The following is an 18,022-nucleotide window of genomic DNA, read 5'->3' as shown; positions in this document are numbered from 1 at the left end:
CATCATAGGCAGTCCCTCAAAAGGCTTGCGTCCACTCTCAGTGAGTTCTCAGGTGACTGAACAGTCCAATACGGGAATGACAGTCTCTGTCACAGGTGGGGCACAGCTGTAGATAAATGTCAGGTTATCCACTTTGGTGGCAAAAACAGGAAGGCAGATTATTATCTGAATGGTGATGGATTCGGAAAATGGGAGATGCAACGAGACCTGGGTGCCATGGTACATCAGTCATTGAAGTTTGGCATGCAGGTACAGCAGGCGGTGAAGAAGGCAAATTGCATGTTGGCCTTCATAGCGAGAGGATTTGAGTATCGGAGCAGGAAGTCTTACTGCAGTTGTACAGGGCCTTGGTGAGGCCACACCTGGAGTATTGTGTACAGTTTTGGTCTCCTAATCTGAGGAAGGACATTCTTGCTATTGAGGGAGTTCAGCAAATGTTCACCAGATTGATTCCCAGGATGGCAGGACTGACATATGAAGAAAGATTGGATCAACTCGGTTTATATTCACTGGAATTTAGAAGCATGAGAGGGGATCTCATAGAAACATATTAAATTCTGATGGGTTTAGACAGGTAAGATGCAGGAACAATGTTCCCGATGTTGGGGAAGTCCAGAACCAAGGATCACAGTCTAAGGATAAGGGGTAAGCCATTTAGGACCGAGATGAGGAGAAACTTCTTCACTCAGAGAATTGTGAACCTGTGGAATTCTCTACCACAGAAATTTGTTGAGGTCAGTTCATTAGATATATTCAAAAGGGAGTTAAATGTGGCACTTACAGCTAAAGGGATCAAGGGGTATGGAGAGAAAGCAGGAATGGGGTACTGAAGTTGCGTGACCAGCCATGATCATATTGAATGGTGATGCAGGCTCGAAGGGCCGAAAGGCCTACTCCTGCACCTATTTTCTATGTTTCTGTGACAGACAGTGGTTGAAGGAAAGGGTGGGTGGGGCAGGTTTGCCGCACGCTCCTTCCGCTGCCTGCGCTTGGCTTCCACATGCTCTCGGCGACGAGACCCATGGTACTCAGCGTCCTCCCAGATGCATCTCCTCCACTTTGGGTGGTCTTTGGCCAGGGACTCCCAGGTGTCGGTGGGGATGTTGTACTTTTTCAAGAAGGCTTTGAGGGTGTCCTTAAAGCATTTTCTATGTCCACCTGGGGCTCACTTGCTGTGTAGGAGTTCCGAGTAGAGCACTTGTTTTCGGATTATCGTGTCATAGAAACATAGAAACATAGAAAATAGGTGCAGGAGTAGGCCATTCGGCCCTTCTAGCCTGCACCGCCATTCAATGAGTTCATGGCTGAACATTCAACTTCAGTACCCCATTCCTGCTTTCTCGCCATACCTCTTGATCCCCCTAGCAGTAAGGACCTCATCTAACTCCTTTTTGAATATATTTAGTGAATTGGCCTCAACAACTTTCTGTGGTAGAGAATTCCACAGGTTCACCACTCTCTGGGTGAAGAAGTTCCTCCGCATCTCGGTCCTAAATGGCTTACCCCTTATCCTGAGACTGTGACCCCTGGTTCTGGACTTCCCCAACATTGGGAACATTCTTCCTGCATCTAACCTGTCTAACCCCGTCAGAATTTTAAATGTTTCTATGAGGTCCCCTCTCATTCTTCTGAACTCCAGTGAATATAAGCCCAGTTGATCCAGTCTTTCTTGATAGGTCAGTCCCGCCATCCCGGGAATCAGTCTGGTGAACCTTCGCTGCACTCCCTCAATAGCAAGAATGTCCTTCCTCAGGTTAGGAGACCAAAACTGTACACAATACTCCAGGTGTGGCCTCACCAATGCCCTGTACAACTGTAGCAACACCTCCCTGCCCCTGTACTCAAATCCCCTTGCTATGAAGGCCAACATGCCATTTGCTTTCTTAACCGCCTGCTGCACCTGCATGCCAACCTTCAATGACTGATGTACCATGACACCCAGGTCTCTTTGCACCTCCCCTTTTCCTAATCTGTCACCATTCAGATAATAGTCTGTCTCTCTGTTTTTACCACCAAAGTGGATAACCTCACATTTATCCACATTATACTTCATCTGCCATGCATTTGCCCACTCACCTAACCTATCCAAGTCGCTCTGCAGCCTCACAGCATCCTCCTCGCAGCTCACACTGCCACCCAACTTAGTGTCATCCGCAAATTTGGAGATACTACATTTAATCCCCTCATCTAAATCATTAATGTACAGTGTAAACAGCTGGGGCCCCAGCACAGAACCTTGCGGTACCCCACTAGTCACTGCCTGCCATTCTGAAAAGTACCCATTTACTCCTACTCTTTGCTTCCTGTCTGACAACCAGTTCTCAATCCATGTCAGTACACTACCCCCAATCCCATGTGCTCTAACTTTGCACATCAATCTCTTGTGTGGGACTTTGTCGAACGCCTTCTGAAAGTCCAAATATACCACATCAACTGGTTCTCCCTTATCCACTCTACTGGAAACATCCTCAAAAAATTCCAGAAGATTTGTCAAGCATGATTTCCCTTTCACAAATCCATGCTGACTTGGACCTATCATGTCACCTCTTTCCAAATGCACTGCTATGACATCCTTAATAATTGATTCCATCATTTTACCCACTACCGATGTCAGGCTGACCGGTCTATAATTCCCTGTTTTCTCTCTCCCTCCTTTTTTAAAAAGTGGGGTTACATTGGCTACCCTCCACTCCATAGGAACTGATCCAGAGTCAATGGAATGTTGGAAAATGACTGTCAACGCATCCACTATTTCCAAGGCCACCTCCTTAAGTACTCTGGGATGCAGTCCATCAGGCCCTGGGGATTTATCGGCCTTCAATCCCATCAATTTCCCCAACACAATTTCCAGGCTAATAAGGATTTCCCTCAGTTCCTCCTCCTTACTAGACCCCCCGACCCCTTTTATAACCGGAAGGTTGTTCGTGTCCTCCTTCGTGAATACCGAACCAAAGTACTTGTTCAATTGGTCCGCCATTTCTTTGTTCCCCGTTATGACTTCCCCTGATTCTGACTGCAGGGGACCTACATTTATCTTTACTAACCTTTTTCTCTTTACATATCTATAGAAACTTTTGCAATCCGTCTTAATGTTCCCTGCAAGCTTCTTCTCATACTCCATTTTCCCTGCCCTAATCAAACCCTTTGTCCTCCTCTGCTGAGTTCTAAATTTCTCCCAGTCCCCAGGTTCGCTGCTATTTCTGGCCAATTTGTATGCCACTTCCTTGGCTTTAATACTATCCCTGATTTCCCTTGATAGCCACGGTTGAGGCACCTTCCCTTTTTTATTTCTATGCCAGACAGGAATGTACAATTGTTGTAGTTCATCCATGCGGTCTCTAAATGTCTGCCATTGCCCATCCACAGTCAACCCCTTAAGTATCATTCGCCATTAAGTGTCGGGCATGCGGACAATGTGGCCTGCTCAGCGGAGCTGATTGAGTGTGGTCAGTGCTTCGATGCTGGGGATGTTGGCCTGATCGAGAACACTGACGTTGAGGAGGACACTCCATAATCCCTCACGATTGACAGAGTCGAAGGCCTTTGTTTGGTCATAGAAGGCCATGTACAGGGGGTTGGTGCTGCTCCCTGCATTTCTCTTGTATCTGCCGCGTGGTGAAGATCATGTCCGTTGTGTCCCTTAGTGGGCGGAATCCGCATTGTGTCTCTGGGGGGAGCTCTTCAGCTACAGGTAGAAGGCGATTGAGGAGGATTCTTGCGATGACCTTCCCTGTGGCCGACAGCAGGGAAACTCCTCTGTAATTACCGCAATCATACTGGTCTCCTTTATAGAAGATGGTCACGATTACAGTGTCTCTGAGATCCCCTGGGATAAGAGAAATGAGATCATGGCTTCGCAATAATAGTGTTTTAGTGTTTCGGAGGGGATTCCTTCTGCTCCTGAGGCCTTGTTGTTCTTCAGTAGTCAGATACTGAGCAGGGCTTGTGCTGAGATGGTGGTGGGTAGCATGCTGTGGGATGGAATTGAGGACACTCACATTGAAGACAGAGTCTCGGTTAAGGAGATCTTTGAAGTGCTCCTTCCAGCGAGCACTGACTGCCTCTCTGTTCTTAGCCCTCAGTGGGGTAGGACCTTGGGTGCTTGGGCCGTAGGTGATCTTGACTACGCTAAAGAATCCTCGCACGTCGTGGTTGTCGGCTCTTTGCTGGATCTCCTGCACTTTCTCCACCCACCATCTGTTCTTTAGGTCACGGGTTTTCTGTTGGACCTCGGTCTTAAGACGTCTATAGAGCTGCTTTCTTGCCCTCGAGTTGTGTTGCTGTTTCCAGTTCAAGAATGCCTTGCGCTTGCAGCTTATTAGCTCCTGGATCTCCTGGCCATTCTCGTTGAATCAGTCTTGGTGTTTCCTGGTCGAGTGACCGAGCGTCTCTTCACAGGTGCTAATTATGGAGGCCTTGAGGCAGACCAGGCACTGTGGGCACTCTGAGTCTCTGGGTCACTGGGAGTAGTCAGGCTGGTTGTGAGGCACTGGCTGAATAGAGCTTTCTTAGCAGGATCTTTGAGTGCTCCAGCGTTGATTTTCCTGCGGCATTGCTTCTGTTGCTGCGGCTGTTTTGGGGCTACATTGATGGAAATGACTGAGCGGATTAGACGGTGGTCCATCCAGCAGTCGTCGACTGCTGGCATGGGGTGGGTGATGTGCACGTCCTTGCGATCCCTCGCTCAGACGAAGACGTAGTTGAGCAGATGCCAGAGCTTGGAACAAGGGTGTTGCCATGAAGACTTGTATTTGTTTCTCTGACGGAACAAAGTGTTGGTTTATGACGAGGGCATGTTCTAAGCATTTTGTCAGGAGCAGGGTACCGCTGGAGTGGGTTTCCTGACCCCCTCTCTGCCGATCACATCTCCCCAGAGGTCTGTGTCTTTACCGACTCTGGTATTAAAGTCACTGAGGAGGATCAGCTTGTCGCCTGTTGGGACTCAGGACAGGGATTGTTCAAGGCTGGAGTAGAATTGCTCTTTGGTCTTATCTATAGCTTTCAGTGTTGGGCCCTATGCGCTGAAGACCATAGCACACTGATTCCGGGCTCGGGTGAACCGAAGGTTCGTTTATCCTGCAGGGGGAGTCTCTGAGATGCCCAACTTGATCATTTTTTATGGCGCAGAGTACCCCATGGAGGCGGCGTTCTGCTTCTGGTTTCCCTTTCCAGAAGAAGGTGTAACTGTAGTGTTTCTGCACCTTGTTACAAACTCACACGAGGCATGTATATATCAGACCCGGTCACTCTGTGACCTTCACTTTATTCCCAGGACTAAAGAGTGCTGATCCTGGGTGGGACCTCCCCTTTTATACCTGGAAGCCCAGGTGAGGAGCTCACTCCCTGTGGTCAGGGTGTGCATTACAAGGGTACAGGTACAGTGTGCATGAGTTACAGTTACATACTTATAGTCATTGCAAGATGGTGAAATACATGACATCACCTCCCCCCTTAGGTCTTTTAGTTTCAGAGGTTAAGTCTGTCAGGTGGTCGTCGCTCTCTCGTGGAGCACTGCAGTTGTGACTCTGGTGGCTGAGCCTCAGCACGCGTCTCTGTCACTTGAGGTGATTCCGGCCTGTCCAGCTGGCCGCAGGGACTGTGCATGCTGAGGGCTGTCTTTGTTGCTCGTACGCTGGCAGTGGTGTGGAAGCTATCTCATCATGCTCTTCTTCCAGTTCCTCCGTGTCTGCACTGAACCTTGTCTTTACTTGGTCCAAGTGTTTGCGGCATATTTGCCCATTGTTTAGTCTGACCACCATGACTCTATTTCCTTCTTTGCCAATTACGGTGCCCTCAAGCCACTTGGGTCACAAAGCATGGTTAATAACAAATACCGGGTCATCTATTTCTATACACCTTCCCCTTGAGCCTTGATCATGGAGCTCGGTTTGGGACTGGTGCTTGCCCTCAACAATGTCTGCCAGGGCTGGGTGAATGAGGGACAGCCGCGTCTTGAGCGTGCGTTTCATGAGCAGTTCCGCTGGTGGGACTCCCATGAGCGAGTGCGGCCGGGACCTGTAGGCCAGCAGGAGGCGCGATAGGCGGTACTGAAGGGAGGGTCCTTGGATTCGTAGCATGCCCTGCTTTATGATTTGGACCGCCCGTTCCGCCTGGCCAATGGAGGCTGGCTTGAACGGCGCTGTCCGGATGTGTTTGATACCATTGCCCGACATAAACTCCTGGAACTCATGGCTGGTAAAACACGGGCCATTATCGCTGACCAGGATGTCTGGCAAGCCGTGGGTCGCAAAAGCCATATGCAGACTCTCCACGGTGATGGATGTCGTGCATGAGTTCAATATGATGCACTCGATCCACTTCGAGTATGCATCGACAACGATCAGGAACATTTTCCCCATGAACGGGCCCGCATAGTCTACGTGAATACGTGACCATGGCCTGGTGGGCCAGGGCTGAGTGGGGCCTCCCTGGGGGCATTGCCCAGCTGAGCACACGTCGTGCACCTGCGAACCCAGTGTTCCAGGTCTGAGTCAATCCCCGGCCACCACACGTGCGACCGGGCAATGGCCTTCATTAACACGATGCCAGGGTGCTCGCTGTGGAGTTCCCTCATGAACGCTGTCCCTTCCTTTCTGGGGCATGACTACCCGGCTGCCCCATAACAGGCTTGATGGAGAGTTCATCCATCCGTCTCTGAAACGGTCTGACCTCCTCGGGACACGCCCGTGCGTGGGCGCCCAATCCCCAGTCAGGACACATTTCTTTATCATGGATAGGAGGGGGTCCCTGTTGGTCCAGAGTTTGATCTGGCGGGCTGTGATGGGGGAGCCTGCAGTGTCAAAAGCCTCAATGGCCATGACCATCTCGGCGCTCTGCTCCGACACCCTTTCGGTGGTGGCCAGTGGGAGCCCGCTGAGCGCGTCAGCACAATTTTCGGTGCCTGGCCGGTGCCGTATGGTGTAGTCATACGCAGTCAGTGTGAGGGCCCATCGCTGTATGCGAGCTGACGCATTAGCGTTGACAGCCTTGGTGTCGGACAACAGGGATGTTAACGGCTTGTGGTCCGTCTCTAGCTCGAACTGTCTACCAAAAAGGCACTGGTGCATCTTTTTCACACCGTACACACACGCGAGTGCCTCCTTCTCGATCATGCCGTATCCACGCTCTGCCTGGGAGAGCGACCTGGAGGCGTAAGCCACCGGTTGGAGTCGGCCGTCATCGTTACTCTGCTGCAAAACACACCCAACCCCGTAGGATGCCGCATGTTAAAACCAGTTTTTTACAGGCGTCATACAAAGTCAACAGTTTGTTGGAACACAGCAGGTTCCTCGCTTTATTGAAAGCCCGTTCTTGACAATCTCCCCCAAGACCATTCACAACCTTTATGGAGGGGCATGTGTAACAGCTCCAACAATGTGCTTAAGTTCAGCAGGAAGTTCCCAAAATAGTTCAAGAGTCCTAGGAATGATTGCAACTCCGACGTGTTGCCGGGCCTGGGCACCCGGCGAATCGCCTCAGTTTTTGTTTCAGTGGGCCGGATCCCATCTACGGCAACCCTCCTGCCCAAAAACTCGACCTCTAGGGCTAAAAACACACACTTGGCCTTTTTCAGCCGCAGGCCTACCCGTTCCAATCGGCGTAGCACCTCCTCCAGGTTGAGGAGGTGTTCCTCAGTGTCTCGACCCGTTATAAGAATGTCGTCTTGGAACACAATCGTTCCAGGGATGGACTTGAGCAAGCTTTCCATGTTTCGCTGAAAGATAGCCGCTGTCGAACGAATGCCAAAGGGACACCTGTTGTAGACAAATAATCCCTTGTGTGTCGTGATGATGGTCAGAAGCTTGGATTCTTCAGCCAGTTCCTGAGTCATGTCGGCCGGAGTGAGGTCCAGCTTCGTGAACAGCTTACCACCTGCCAGCGTGACAAAAAGGTCCTCCGCTCTCGGGAGCGGGTATTGGTCTTGCAGCAACACTCGTTTGATGGTGGCTTTGTAGTCGCCACAAATCCTAACCGAGCCATCTGCTTTGAGAATGGGAACGATGGGACTTGCCCAGTTGCTGAATTCAACGGCCGAAATTATGCCCTCTCTGAGCAGCCTGTCCAGTTCACTTTCAATTTTTTCATGCATCACGTACGGCACCGCTCTAGCTTTGTGGTGCACTGGTCTGGCGTCCGGAGTGATGTGTATCACTACAGGTGTAAAGTTGGAACCTGCAGATTTTTGCAGTTTGCCTGGGTGGTGTCGAATTGCCCTTGCCTGCCTGTGGGGTTCTGTCATTTTTATTACATTGATTCCCTGGTTCAACGCAACTTTAAAACCAGGGCTGTGTGCGTAGATTAGCTTGGTCACCTCTTCCCCTGCCATAAAGGTCTGAGCTATCAACTCCGCCCCTTCTAAAGTCAAATCCTTAGTCTTTATGAGCTTCCTGAAAATGCCGTCTTGATTAATGCCCTTGATGAAACAATCCCTTAACATCTCCCCACTGCAGGCATCGGAGAACTTACAGAGACTGGCCAAACGCTGCAGTTCCACCACGAAGTCCGAGATATTTTGACCCTCCCGACGCCAGTGAGAGTACAACCAGTGCCGGGCCATGTGTACGCTACTTGGCAGCTTGAGGTGCTCACTGATCAGCTGGCTGAGCTCTTTGAAGAACTTGTCCACTGGCTTTTGGGAAGCGAGCAGGTCTTTGATCAGTGCATACGTCTGTGGACCACAGCTGGTCAGTAGCTGCACCCTCCGCTTGTCAGCCACTGTCTCTTCCAGCCAGTCCTTTGTGACAAAGCTCTGTTGGAGTCTTTCCACAAAGTTGTCCCAGTCCTCACCCACACAGTAACGTTCCTCTTTGCCACCGGTGGCCATCCTCGTGGTTCGGTGATTCTCGATTCTCGTCGCCCGATGTAATATCTCTGCACCTTGTTATAAACTCACACGAGGCATGTATATATCAGACACGGTCACTCTGTGACCTTCACTTTATTCCCAGGACTAAAGAGTGCTGATCCTGGGTGGGACCTCCCCTTTTATACCTGGAAGCCCAGGTGAGGAGCTCACTCCCTGTGGTCAGGGTGTGCATTACAAGGGTACAGGTACAGTGTGCATGAGTTACAGTTACAGACTTATAGTCATTGCAAGATGGTGAAATACATGACATCACCTCCACCTTGTTCCTTGAGCTGGCCTTCCCCTGCCCGCCGGGTCTCAGTTAGGGCGGCGATGTCTATGAAACGTCTGAGTTCCTGGGCAACTATAGCAGTGGATGTTCTGGTCTATCGCTGTTGGGGCTGTCCATGAGGGTCCTGATGTTCCAGATCCCGAACTTCATTCTCGAGAGTGGAAGATGCCTGTGCGTGAATTCGTTTATCGTGGGCTGGCCGTCGCACACCAGCTTCCACATGGACTTGACGGAGCAAGGTCTTGGTCCCATCACAAGGTCTTGGTCCCATCACAAGGGGACCCAAGATAATTGGAGACCGGGCTCTTCTGCATCCTCGAGAATTAATAAATATATCAATTCTTAGATATGTCCCAAGGCCCAGCTTCAGGTCACCCCAGGATTCCCCGCTAATCCTCATCATAGGCCATCCCCCCGGAGCCAGGAATCCCCCGCTAATCTTCATCATAGGCTGTCACCCGGAGCCAGGAATCCCCCGCTAATCTTCATCATAGGATGTCCCCCGGAGCCAGGAATCCCCCGCTAATCCTCATCATAGGCTGTCACCCGGAGCCAGGAATACCCCGCTAATCTTCATCATAGGCCATCCCCCCGGAGCCAGGAATCCCCCACTAATCCTCATCATAGGCCATCCCCCCGGAGCCAGGAATACCCCGCTAATCTTCATCATAGGCCAAACCCCGGAGCCAGGAATCCCCCGCTAATCCTCATCATAGGCTGTCCCCCCGGAGCCAGGAATCTCCCGCTAATCTTCATCATAGGCAGTCCCCCCGGAGCCAGGAATCCCCCGCTAATCTTCATCATAGGCCAAACCCCGGAGCCAGGAATCCCCCGCTAATCTTCATCTTAGGCAGTCCCCCGGAGCCAGGAATCCCCCGCTAATCCTCATCATAGGCCGTCCCCCGGAGCCAGGAATCTCCCGCTAATCTTCATCATAGGCCGTCCCCCGGAGCCAGGAATTCCCCACTAATCTTCATCATAGGCCGTCCCACAGACGGTGGGTTGGGGGACGGGGGGCAGATGGTGGGTTGAGGGGGGTTCTGGGCTGTATGATCCTGGAGCTTTCCAGCTAATGCCCTCTCCCATTCCCGGGAGGGGGGGGAGGTAGATGATGGGTGGGGACGGGGGTCAGACGGTGGGTGGGGTGTGCAGACAGTGGGTTGTGGGGGGGGGGGGGCTCTGGGCTGTATGATCCTGGGGCTTCCCAGCTAATGCCCTCTCCCATTCACGGGGGGGGACAGATCCCAACACGGCGAGGCTGGGGGTGAGCCATGGTGCTTCCCCTTTCACTGATTCCCCTGACTGTAGTGCGGCTGAGTTTTTGTACCAGCCCAGCCCTGCTTCCTCTCACTGTGTGCCATCCGCACAGTAATAGATGGCGGTGTCGCCGGCTGTCAGTTTGCGGATTTCCAGGTACGCGGTGTTGCCGGACTTGGACACGGTCAATCGGTCTCGATGTCCAGGTGAGTAAAACTTGTCATCATCATAATCGACACGCGCCAGCCACTCCAGCCCTTGCCCGGGGGCCTGTTTAACCCAGCTCAGGTAGTAGCTGCTGTCGCCACTGATTGTACAGGACAGTTTGTGAGACTCCCCGGGCCGTTTCACGGCAGCAGCAGACTGTCTCAGCTCGATAGCGGACCGCACGCCTGTGAACAGAAGAGAGAGTGAGAAGGGTGCACTTTAATATAGGGAACAACACGGGCTCACACAGCCTCCCGGACAAGCCAGGCAGCACTGGGTGCACAATAACTCACCCATCACACAGGCCAGAAGGACACCGAGACAAGCAGCACTCGCCATTACCCCTGTGTGTGCAGACAGACAGACACACGCCACAAATCAGCAGCTTCAGGGCGCCTTGGTGTGGGGACCCAGTCAGTGCTGTTTAAATAGGGAACTGGGGTGAGTGAGTGAGTGAGTGAGTGAGGTTCCAACAGAGGCACACCCACTCAAACCACAGGCTCAGCTTCCTCTCCTCGCCCCCAGCACACATTTCAATTCCCTGATTTATTTATACAGCAGGTCCCCAGCAAGTATCAGTTCCGCAGTCAAGGTCCAGGGACACTTTACTTTAGTTTATTTTTTTGAATGTTAAAAAGAGGGACTGAGAGACACCAGTCAGTGTCCAGATATCTCACTGAGGAAGAGGTACTGACAGACACCAGTCAGTGTACAGATATCACCCTGAGGGAGTGGGACTGAGAGACACCAGTCAGTGCACAGATATCTCCCTGAGGGAGCGGGACTGAGAGTCACCAGTCAGTGCACAGATATCTCCCTGAGGGAGAGGGACTGAGAGACGCCAGTCAGTGGACAGACATCTTCCTGAGGGAGAGGTACTGAGAGACACCAGTCAGTGTACAGATATCTCCCTCAGGGAGAGGGACTGAGTGACACCAGTCAGTGTACAGATATCTCGCTGATGGAGAGAGACTGAGCGACACCAGTCAGTGCACAGATATCACCCTGAGTGATAGGGATTGACAGACACCAATCAGTGTACAGATATCTCCCTTAGGGAGGGGGGACTGAGAGACACCAGTCAGTTTACAGATATCACCCTGAGGGAGAGGGGCCTGAGAGACACCAGTCAGTGCACAGATATCACTCTGAGGGAGAGGGACTGAGGGACACCAGTCAGTGTGCAGATATCTCACTGAGGGAGAGGGACTGAGTGACACCAGTCAGTGTGCAGATATCTCCCTGAGGGAGAGGGACTGAGAGACACCAGTCAGTCTACAGATATGTCCCTGAGTGAGTGGGACTGAGAGACACCAACCAGTGTACAGATATCTTCCTGAGGGAGTGGGACTGAGAAACACCAGTCAGTGTACAGATATCTCCCTGAGAGAAAGGGACTGAGAGACACCAGTCAGTGTACTGATATCTCCCTGAGTGAGTGGGACTGAGAGACACCAGCCAGTGAACAGATATCTTCCTGAGGGAGAGGGACTGAGAAACACCAGTCAGTGTACAGATATCTCCCTGAGGGAGAGGGACTGAGAGACAGCTGTCAGTGTACAGATATCACCCTGAGGGAGAGGAACTGAGGGACACCAGTCAATTTACAGATATCTCCCTGAGGGAGAGGGACTGAGAGACACCAGTCGGTGTACAGATATCTCCCTGAGGGAGAGGGATTGAGAGACACCAGTCAGTGTACAGATATCTCCCTGAGGGAGAGGGACTGAGAGACACCAGTCTGTGTACAGATATCTCCCTGAGGGAGAGTGACTGAGAGACACCAGTCAGTGAACAGATATCACCCTGAGGGGGAGGGACAGAGAATCCAGTCAATGTACACATATCTTCCTGAGGGAAAGGGACTGAGAGACACCAGTCAATGTACAGATATCTCCCTGAGGGGGAGGGACCGAGAGACACCAGTCAGTGTACAGATATGTCCCTGAGGGAGTAGGACTGAGAGACACCAGTCAGTATACAGATATCACCCTGAGGGAGTGGGACTGAGAGACACCAGTCAGTATCCAATATTTCCCTGAGGGAGAGGGACTGTGTGACACCCGTCAGTGTACAGATATCTCCCTGAGGGAGAGGGACTGAGAGACACCAGTCAGTCTTCAGATATCTCCCTGAGGGAGAGGGGACTGAGAGACACCAATCAGTGTACAGATATCTCCATGAGGGATGGGGACTGAGGGACACCAGTCAGTGTACAGATGTCTCCCTGAGAGAGAGGGACTGAGAGACACCAGTCAGTGTTCAGATATCTCCCTGAGGGAGAGGGGACTGAGAGACACCAATCAGTGTACAGCTAACCCCCTGAGGGAGAGGGACTGAGAGGCACCAATCAGTGTACAGATATCTTCCTGAGGGAGGGTGACTGGGAGACACCAGTCAGTGTACAGATATCTCCCTGAGGGAGAAAAACTGAGAGACACCAGTCAGTGTACAGATATCTCCCTGAGGGAGCGGGACTGAGAGACACCAGTCAGTGCACAGATATCTCCCTGAGGGAGAGGGACTGAGAGACAACAGTCAGTGTACAGATATCACTCTGAGGGAGAGGGACTGAGGGACACCAGTCAGGTTGCAGATATCTTCCTGAGGGAGAGGGACTGAGTGACACCAGTCAGTGTACAGATATCTCCCTGAGTGGAGGGCCCGAGAGACGCCAATCAGTGTACAGAGTGTCCCCTGAGGGAGAGGGTCTGAGAGACATCAGTCAGTGTACATATATCTCCCTGAGGGAGAGGGACTGAGTGACACCAGTCAGTGTACAGATATCTCGATGATGGAGAGAGACTGAGAGACACCAGTCAGTGTACAGATATCCCGCTGAGTGATAGGGATTGACAGACACCAATCAGTGTACAGATATCTTCCTGAGGGAGAGGGACTGAGAGACAGCTGTCAGTGTACAGATATCACCCTGAGGGAGAGGAACTGAGGGACACCAGTCAGTTTACAGATATCTCCCTGAAGGAGAGGGACTGAGAGACACCAGTCGGTGTACAGATATCTCCCTGAGGGAGAGGGATTGAGAGACACCAGTCAGTGTACTGATATCTCCCTGAGTGAGTGGGACTGAGAGACACCAGCCAGTGAACAGATATCTTCCTGAGGGAGAGGGACTGAGAAACACCAGTCAGTGTGCAGATATCTCCCTGAGGGAGAGGGACTGAGAGACAGCTGTCAGTGTACAGATATCACCCTGAGGGAGAGGAACTGAGGGACACCAGTCAATTTACAAATATCTCCCTGAGGGAGAGGGACTGAGAGACACCAATCGGTGTACAGATATCTCCCTGAGGGAGAGGGATTGAGACACCAGTCAGTGTACAGATATCTCCCTGAGGGAGAGGGACTGAGAGACACCAGTCTGTGTACAGATATCTCCCTGAGGGAGAGTGACTGAGAGACACCAGTCAGTGAACAGATATGTCCCTGAGGGAGTAGGACTGAGAGACACCAGTCAGTATACAGATATCACCCTGAGGGAGTGCGACTGAGAGACACCAGTCAGTGTATAGATATCTCCCTGAGGAAGTGGGACTGAGAGACACCAGTCAGTATCCAATATTTCCCTGAGGGAGAGGGACTGTGTGACACCCGTCAGTGTACAGATATCTCCCTGAGGGAGAGGGACTGAGAGACACCAGTCAGTCTTCAGATATCTCCCTGAGGGAGAGGGGACTGAGAGACACCAATCAGTGTACAGATATCTCCATGAGGGATGGGGACTGAGGGACACCAGTCAGTGTACAGATGTCTCCCTGAGAGAGAGGGACTGAGAGACACCAGTCAGTGTTCAGATATTTCCCTGAGGGAGAGGGGACTGAGAGACACCAATCAGTGTACAGCTAACCCCCTGAGGGAGAGGGACTGAGAGGCACCAGTCAGTGTACAGATATCTTCCTGAGGGAGAGGGGACTGAGAGACACCAATCAGTGCACAGCTAACCCCCTGAGGGAGAGGGACTGAGAGGCACCAGTCAGTGTACAGATATCTTCCTGAGGGAGAGTGACTGGGAGACAACAGTCAGTGTGCAGATATCTCCCTGAGGGAGAGTGGACTGAGTGACACCAGTTAGTGTACAGATATCTCCCTGAGGGAGAGGGACTGTGTGACACCCGTCAGTGTACAGATATCTCCCTGAGGGAGAGGGACTGGGAGATACCAGTCAGTGATCAGATATCTCCCTGAGGGAGAGCGGACTGAGAGGCACCAGTCAGTGTACAGATATCTCCATGAGGGATGGGGACTGAGGGACACCAGTCAGTGTACAGATGTCTCCCTGAGAGAGAGGGACTGAGAGACACCAGTCAGTGTTCAGATATCTCCCTGAGGGAGAGGGGACTGAGAGACACCAATCAGTGTACAGCTAACCCCCTGAGGGAGAGGGACTGAGAGGCACCAATCAGTGTACAGATATCTTCCTGAGGGAGAAGGGACTGAGAGACACCAATCAGTGCACAGCTAACCCCCTGAGGGAGAGGGACTGAGACGCACCAGTCAGTGTACAGATATCTCCCTGAGGGAGGGTGACTGGGAGACACCAGTCAATGTACAGATATCTCCCTGAGGGAGCGGGACTGAGAGACACCAGTCAGTGTACAGATATCACTCTGAGGGAGAGGGACTGAGGGACACCAGTCAGGTTGCAGATATCTTCCTGAGGGAGAGGGACTGAGTGACACCAGTCAGTGTACAGATATCTCCCTGAGGGTGAGGGATTGAGAGACACCAGTCAGTGGACAGACATCTTCCTGAGGGAGAGGTACTGAGAGACACCAGTCAGTGTACAGATATCTCCCTGAGTGGAGGGCCCGAGAGACGCCAATCAGTGTACAGAATGTCCCCTGAGGGAGAGGGTCTGAGAGACATCAGTCAGTGCACAGATATCTCGATGATGGAGAGAGACTGAGAGACACCAGTCAGTGTACAGATATCCCGCTGAGTGATAGGGATTGACAGACACCAATCAGTGTACAGATATCTTCCTGAGGGAGAGGGACTGAGAGACAGCTGTCAGTGTACAGATATCACCCTGAGGGAGAGGAACTGAGGGACACCAGTCAGTTTACAGATATCTCCCTGAAGGAGAGGGACTGAGAGACACCAGTCGGTGTACAGATATCTCCCTGAGGGAGAGGGATTGAGAGACACCAGTCAGTGTACAGATATCTCCCTGAGGGAGAGGGACTGAGAGACACCAGTCTGTGTACAGATATCTCCCTGAGGGAGAGTGACTGAGAGACACCAGTCAGTGTGCAGATATCACCCTGAGGGGGAGGGACAGAGAATCCAGTCAATGTACACATATCTTCCTGAGGGAAAGGGACTGAGAGACACCAGTCAATGTACAGATATCTCCCTGAGGGAGAGGGACCGAGAGACACCAGTCAGTGTACAGATATGTCCCTGAGGGAGTGGGACTGAGAGACACCAGTCAGTATACAGATATCACCCTGAGGGAGTGGGACTGAGAGACACCAGTCAGTGTACAGATATCTCCCTGAGGGAGTGGGACTGAGAGACACCAGTCAGTATCCAATATTTCCCTGAGGGAGAGGGACTGTGTGACACCCGTCAGTGTACAGATATCTCCCTGAGGGAGAGGGACTGAGAGACACCAGTCAGTGTTCAGATATCTCCCTGAGGGAGAGGGACTGAGAGACACCAATCAGTGTACAGAAATCTCCCAGAGGGAGTGGGACTGAGAGTCACCAGTCAGTGTACAGATATCTCCCTGAGGGAGAGGGACTGAGAGACACCATTCAGTGAACAGATATCACCCTGAGGGGGAGGAACTGAGAGAATCCAGTCAATGTACACATATCTTCCTGAGGGAAAGGGACTGAGAGACACCAGTCAATGGACAGATATCTCCCTGAGGGAGAGGGACCGAGAGACACCAGTCAGTGTACAGATATGTCCCTGAGGGAGTTGGACTGAGAGACACCAGTCAGTATACAGATATCACCCTGAGGGAGTGGGACTGAGAGACACCAGTCAGTGTACAGATATCTCCCTGAGGGAGTGGGACTGAGAGACACCAGTCAGTATCCAATATTCCCCTGAGTGAGAGGGACTGTGTGAAACCCGTCAGCGTACAGATATCTCCCTGAGGGAGAGTGACTGAGAGACAACAGTCAGTGTTCAGATATCTCCCTGAGAGAGAGCGGACTGAGAGGCACAAGACAGTGTACAGATATCTCCATGAGGGATGGGGACTGAGGGACACCAGTTAGTGTACAGATGTCTCCCTGTGAGAGAGGGACTGAGAGACACCAGTCAGTGTTCAGATATCTCCCTGAGGGAGAGGGGACTGAGAGACACCAATCACTGTACAGCTAACCCCCTGAGGGAGAGGGACTGAGAGGCACCAGTCAGTGTACAGATATCTTCCTGAGGGAGAGGGGACTGAGAGACGCCAATCAGTGTACAGCTAACCCCCTGAGGGAGAGGGACTGAGAGGCACCAGTCAGTGTACAGATATCTCCCTGAGGGAGAGTGACTGGGAGACACCAGTCAGTGTGCAGATATCTCCCTGAGGGAGAGGGGACTGAGTGACACAAGTCAGTGTACACATATCTCCCTGAGGGAGAGGGGACTGAGAGACACCAGTTAATGTACAGATATCTCCCTGAGGGAGAGGGACTGAGAGACACCAGTCAGTGTCCAGATATCTCCCTGAGGAAGAGGTACTGACAGACACCAGTCAGTGTACAGATATCACCCTGAGGGAGTGGGACTGAGAGACACCTGTCAGTGCACAGATATCTCCCTGAGGGAGCGGGACTGAGTGACACCAGTCAGTGCACAGATATCACTCTGAGGGAGAGGGACTGAGGGACACCAGTCAGGTTACAGATATCACTCTGAGGGAGAGGGACTGAGGGACACCAGTCAGGTTACAGATATCTTCCTGAGGGAGAGGGACTGAGTGACACCAGTCAGTGTACAGATATCTCCCTGAGGGAGAGGGACTGAGAGACACCAGTCAGTGGACAGACATCTTCCTGAGGGAGAGGTACTGAGAGACACCAGTCAGTGTACAGATATCTCCCTGAGTGGAGGAACCGAGAGACTCCAATCAGTGTACAGAGTGTTCCCTGAGGGAGAGGGTCTGAGAGACATCAGTCAGTGTACATATATCTCCCTGAGGGAGAGGGACTGAGTGACACCAGTCAGTGTACAGATATCTCGCTGATGGAGAGAGACTGAGAGACACCAGTCAGTGTACAGATATCTCTCTTAGGGAGAGGGGACTGAGAGACACCAGTCAGTTTACATATATCACTCTGAGGGAGAGGGACTGAGAAACACCAGTCAGTGTACTGATATCTCCCTGAGTGAGTGGGACTGAGAGACACCAGCCACTGTACAGGTATCTTCCTGAGGGAGAGGGACTGAGA

At 51.9% G+C, this 18,022-nt stretch overlaps 1 gene segment (V, D, J or C); it reads right to left on the bottom strand.

Moving 5' to 3' along the window:
* LOC139278226 (Ig heavy chain C region, secreted form-like) overlaps positions 1-18,022 on the bottom strand; it is a 76,464-nt gene that overhangs the window by 46,637 nt on the left and 11,805 nt on the right. Inside the window, 2 exon segments of the C gene segment in view lie at positions 8,042-8,048; positions 10,489-10,786. Coding sequence covers positions 8,042-8,048; positions 10,489-10,786 — 305 coding nt within the window.

The sequence above is a fragment of the Pristiophorus japonicus genome, chromosome 13, assembly GCF_044704955.1.
Source record: "Pristiophorus japonicus isolate sPriJap1 chromosome 13, sPriJap1.hap1, whole genome shotgun sequence".
Classification (NCBI taxonomy): Eukaryota; Metazoa; Chordata; class Chondrichthyes; family Pristiophoridae; genus Pristiophorus; species Pristiophorus japonicus.
Note: the sequence above shows the minus strand (reverse complement) of the source record. Positions and strands in the feature narration are given on the sequence as shown.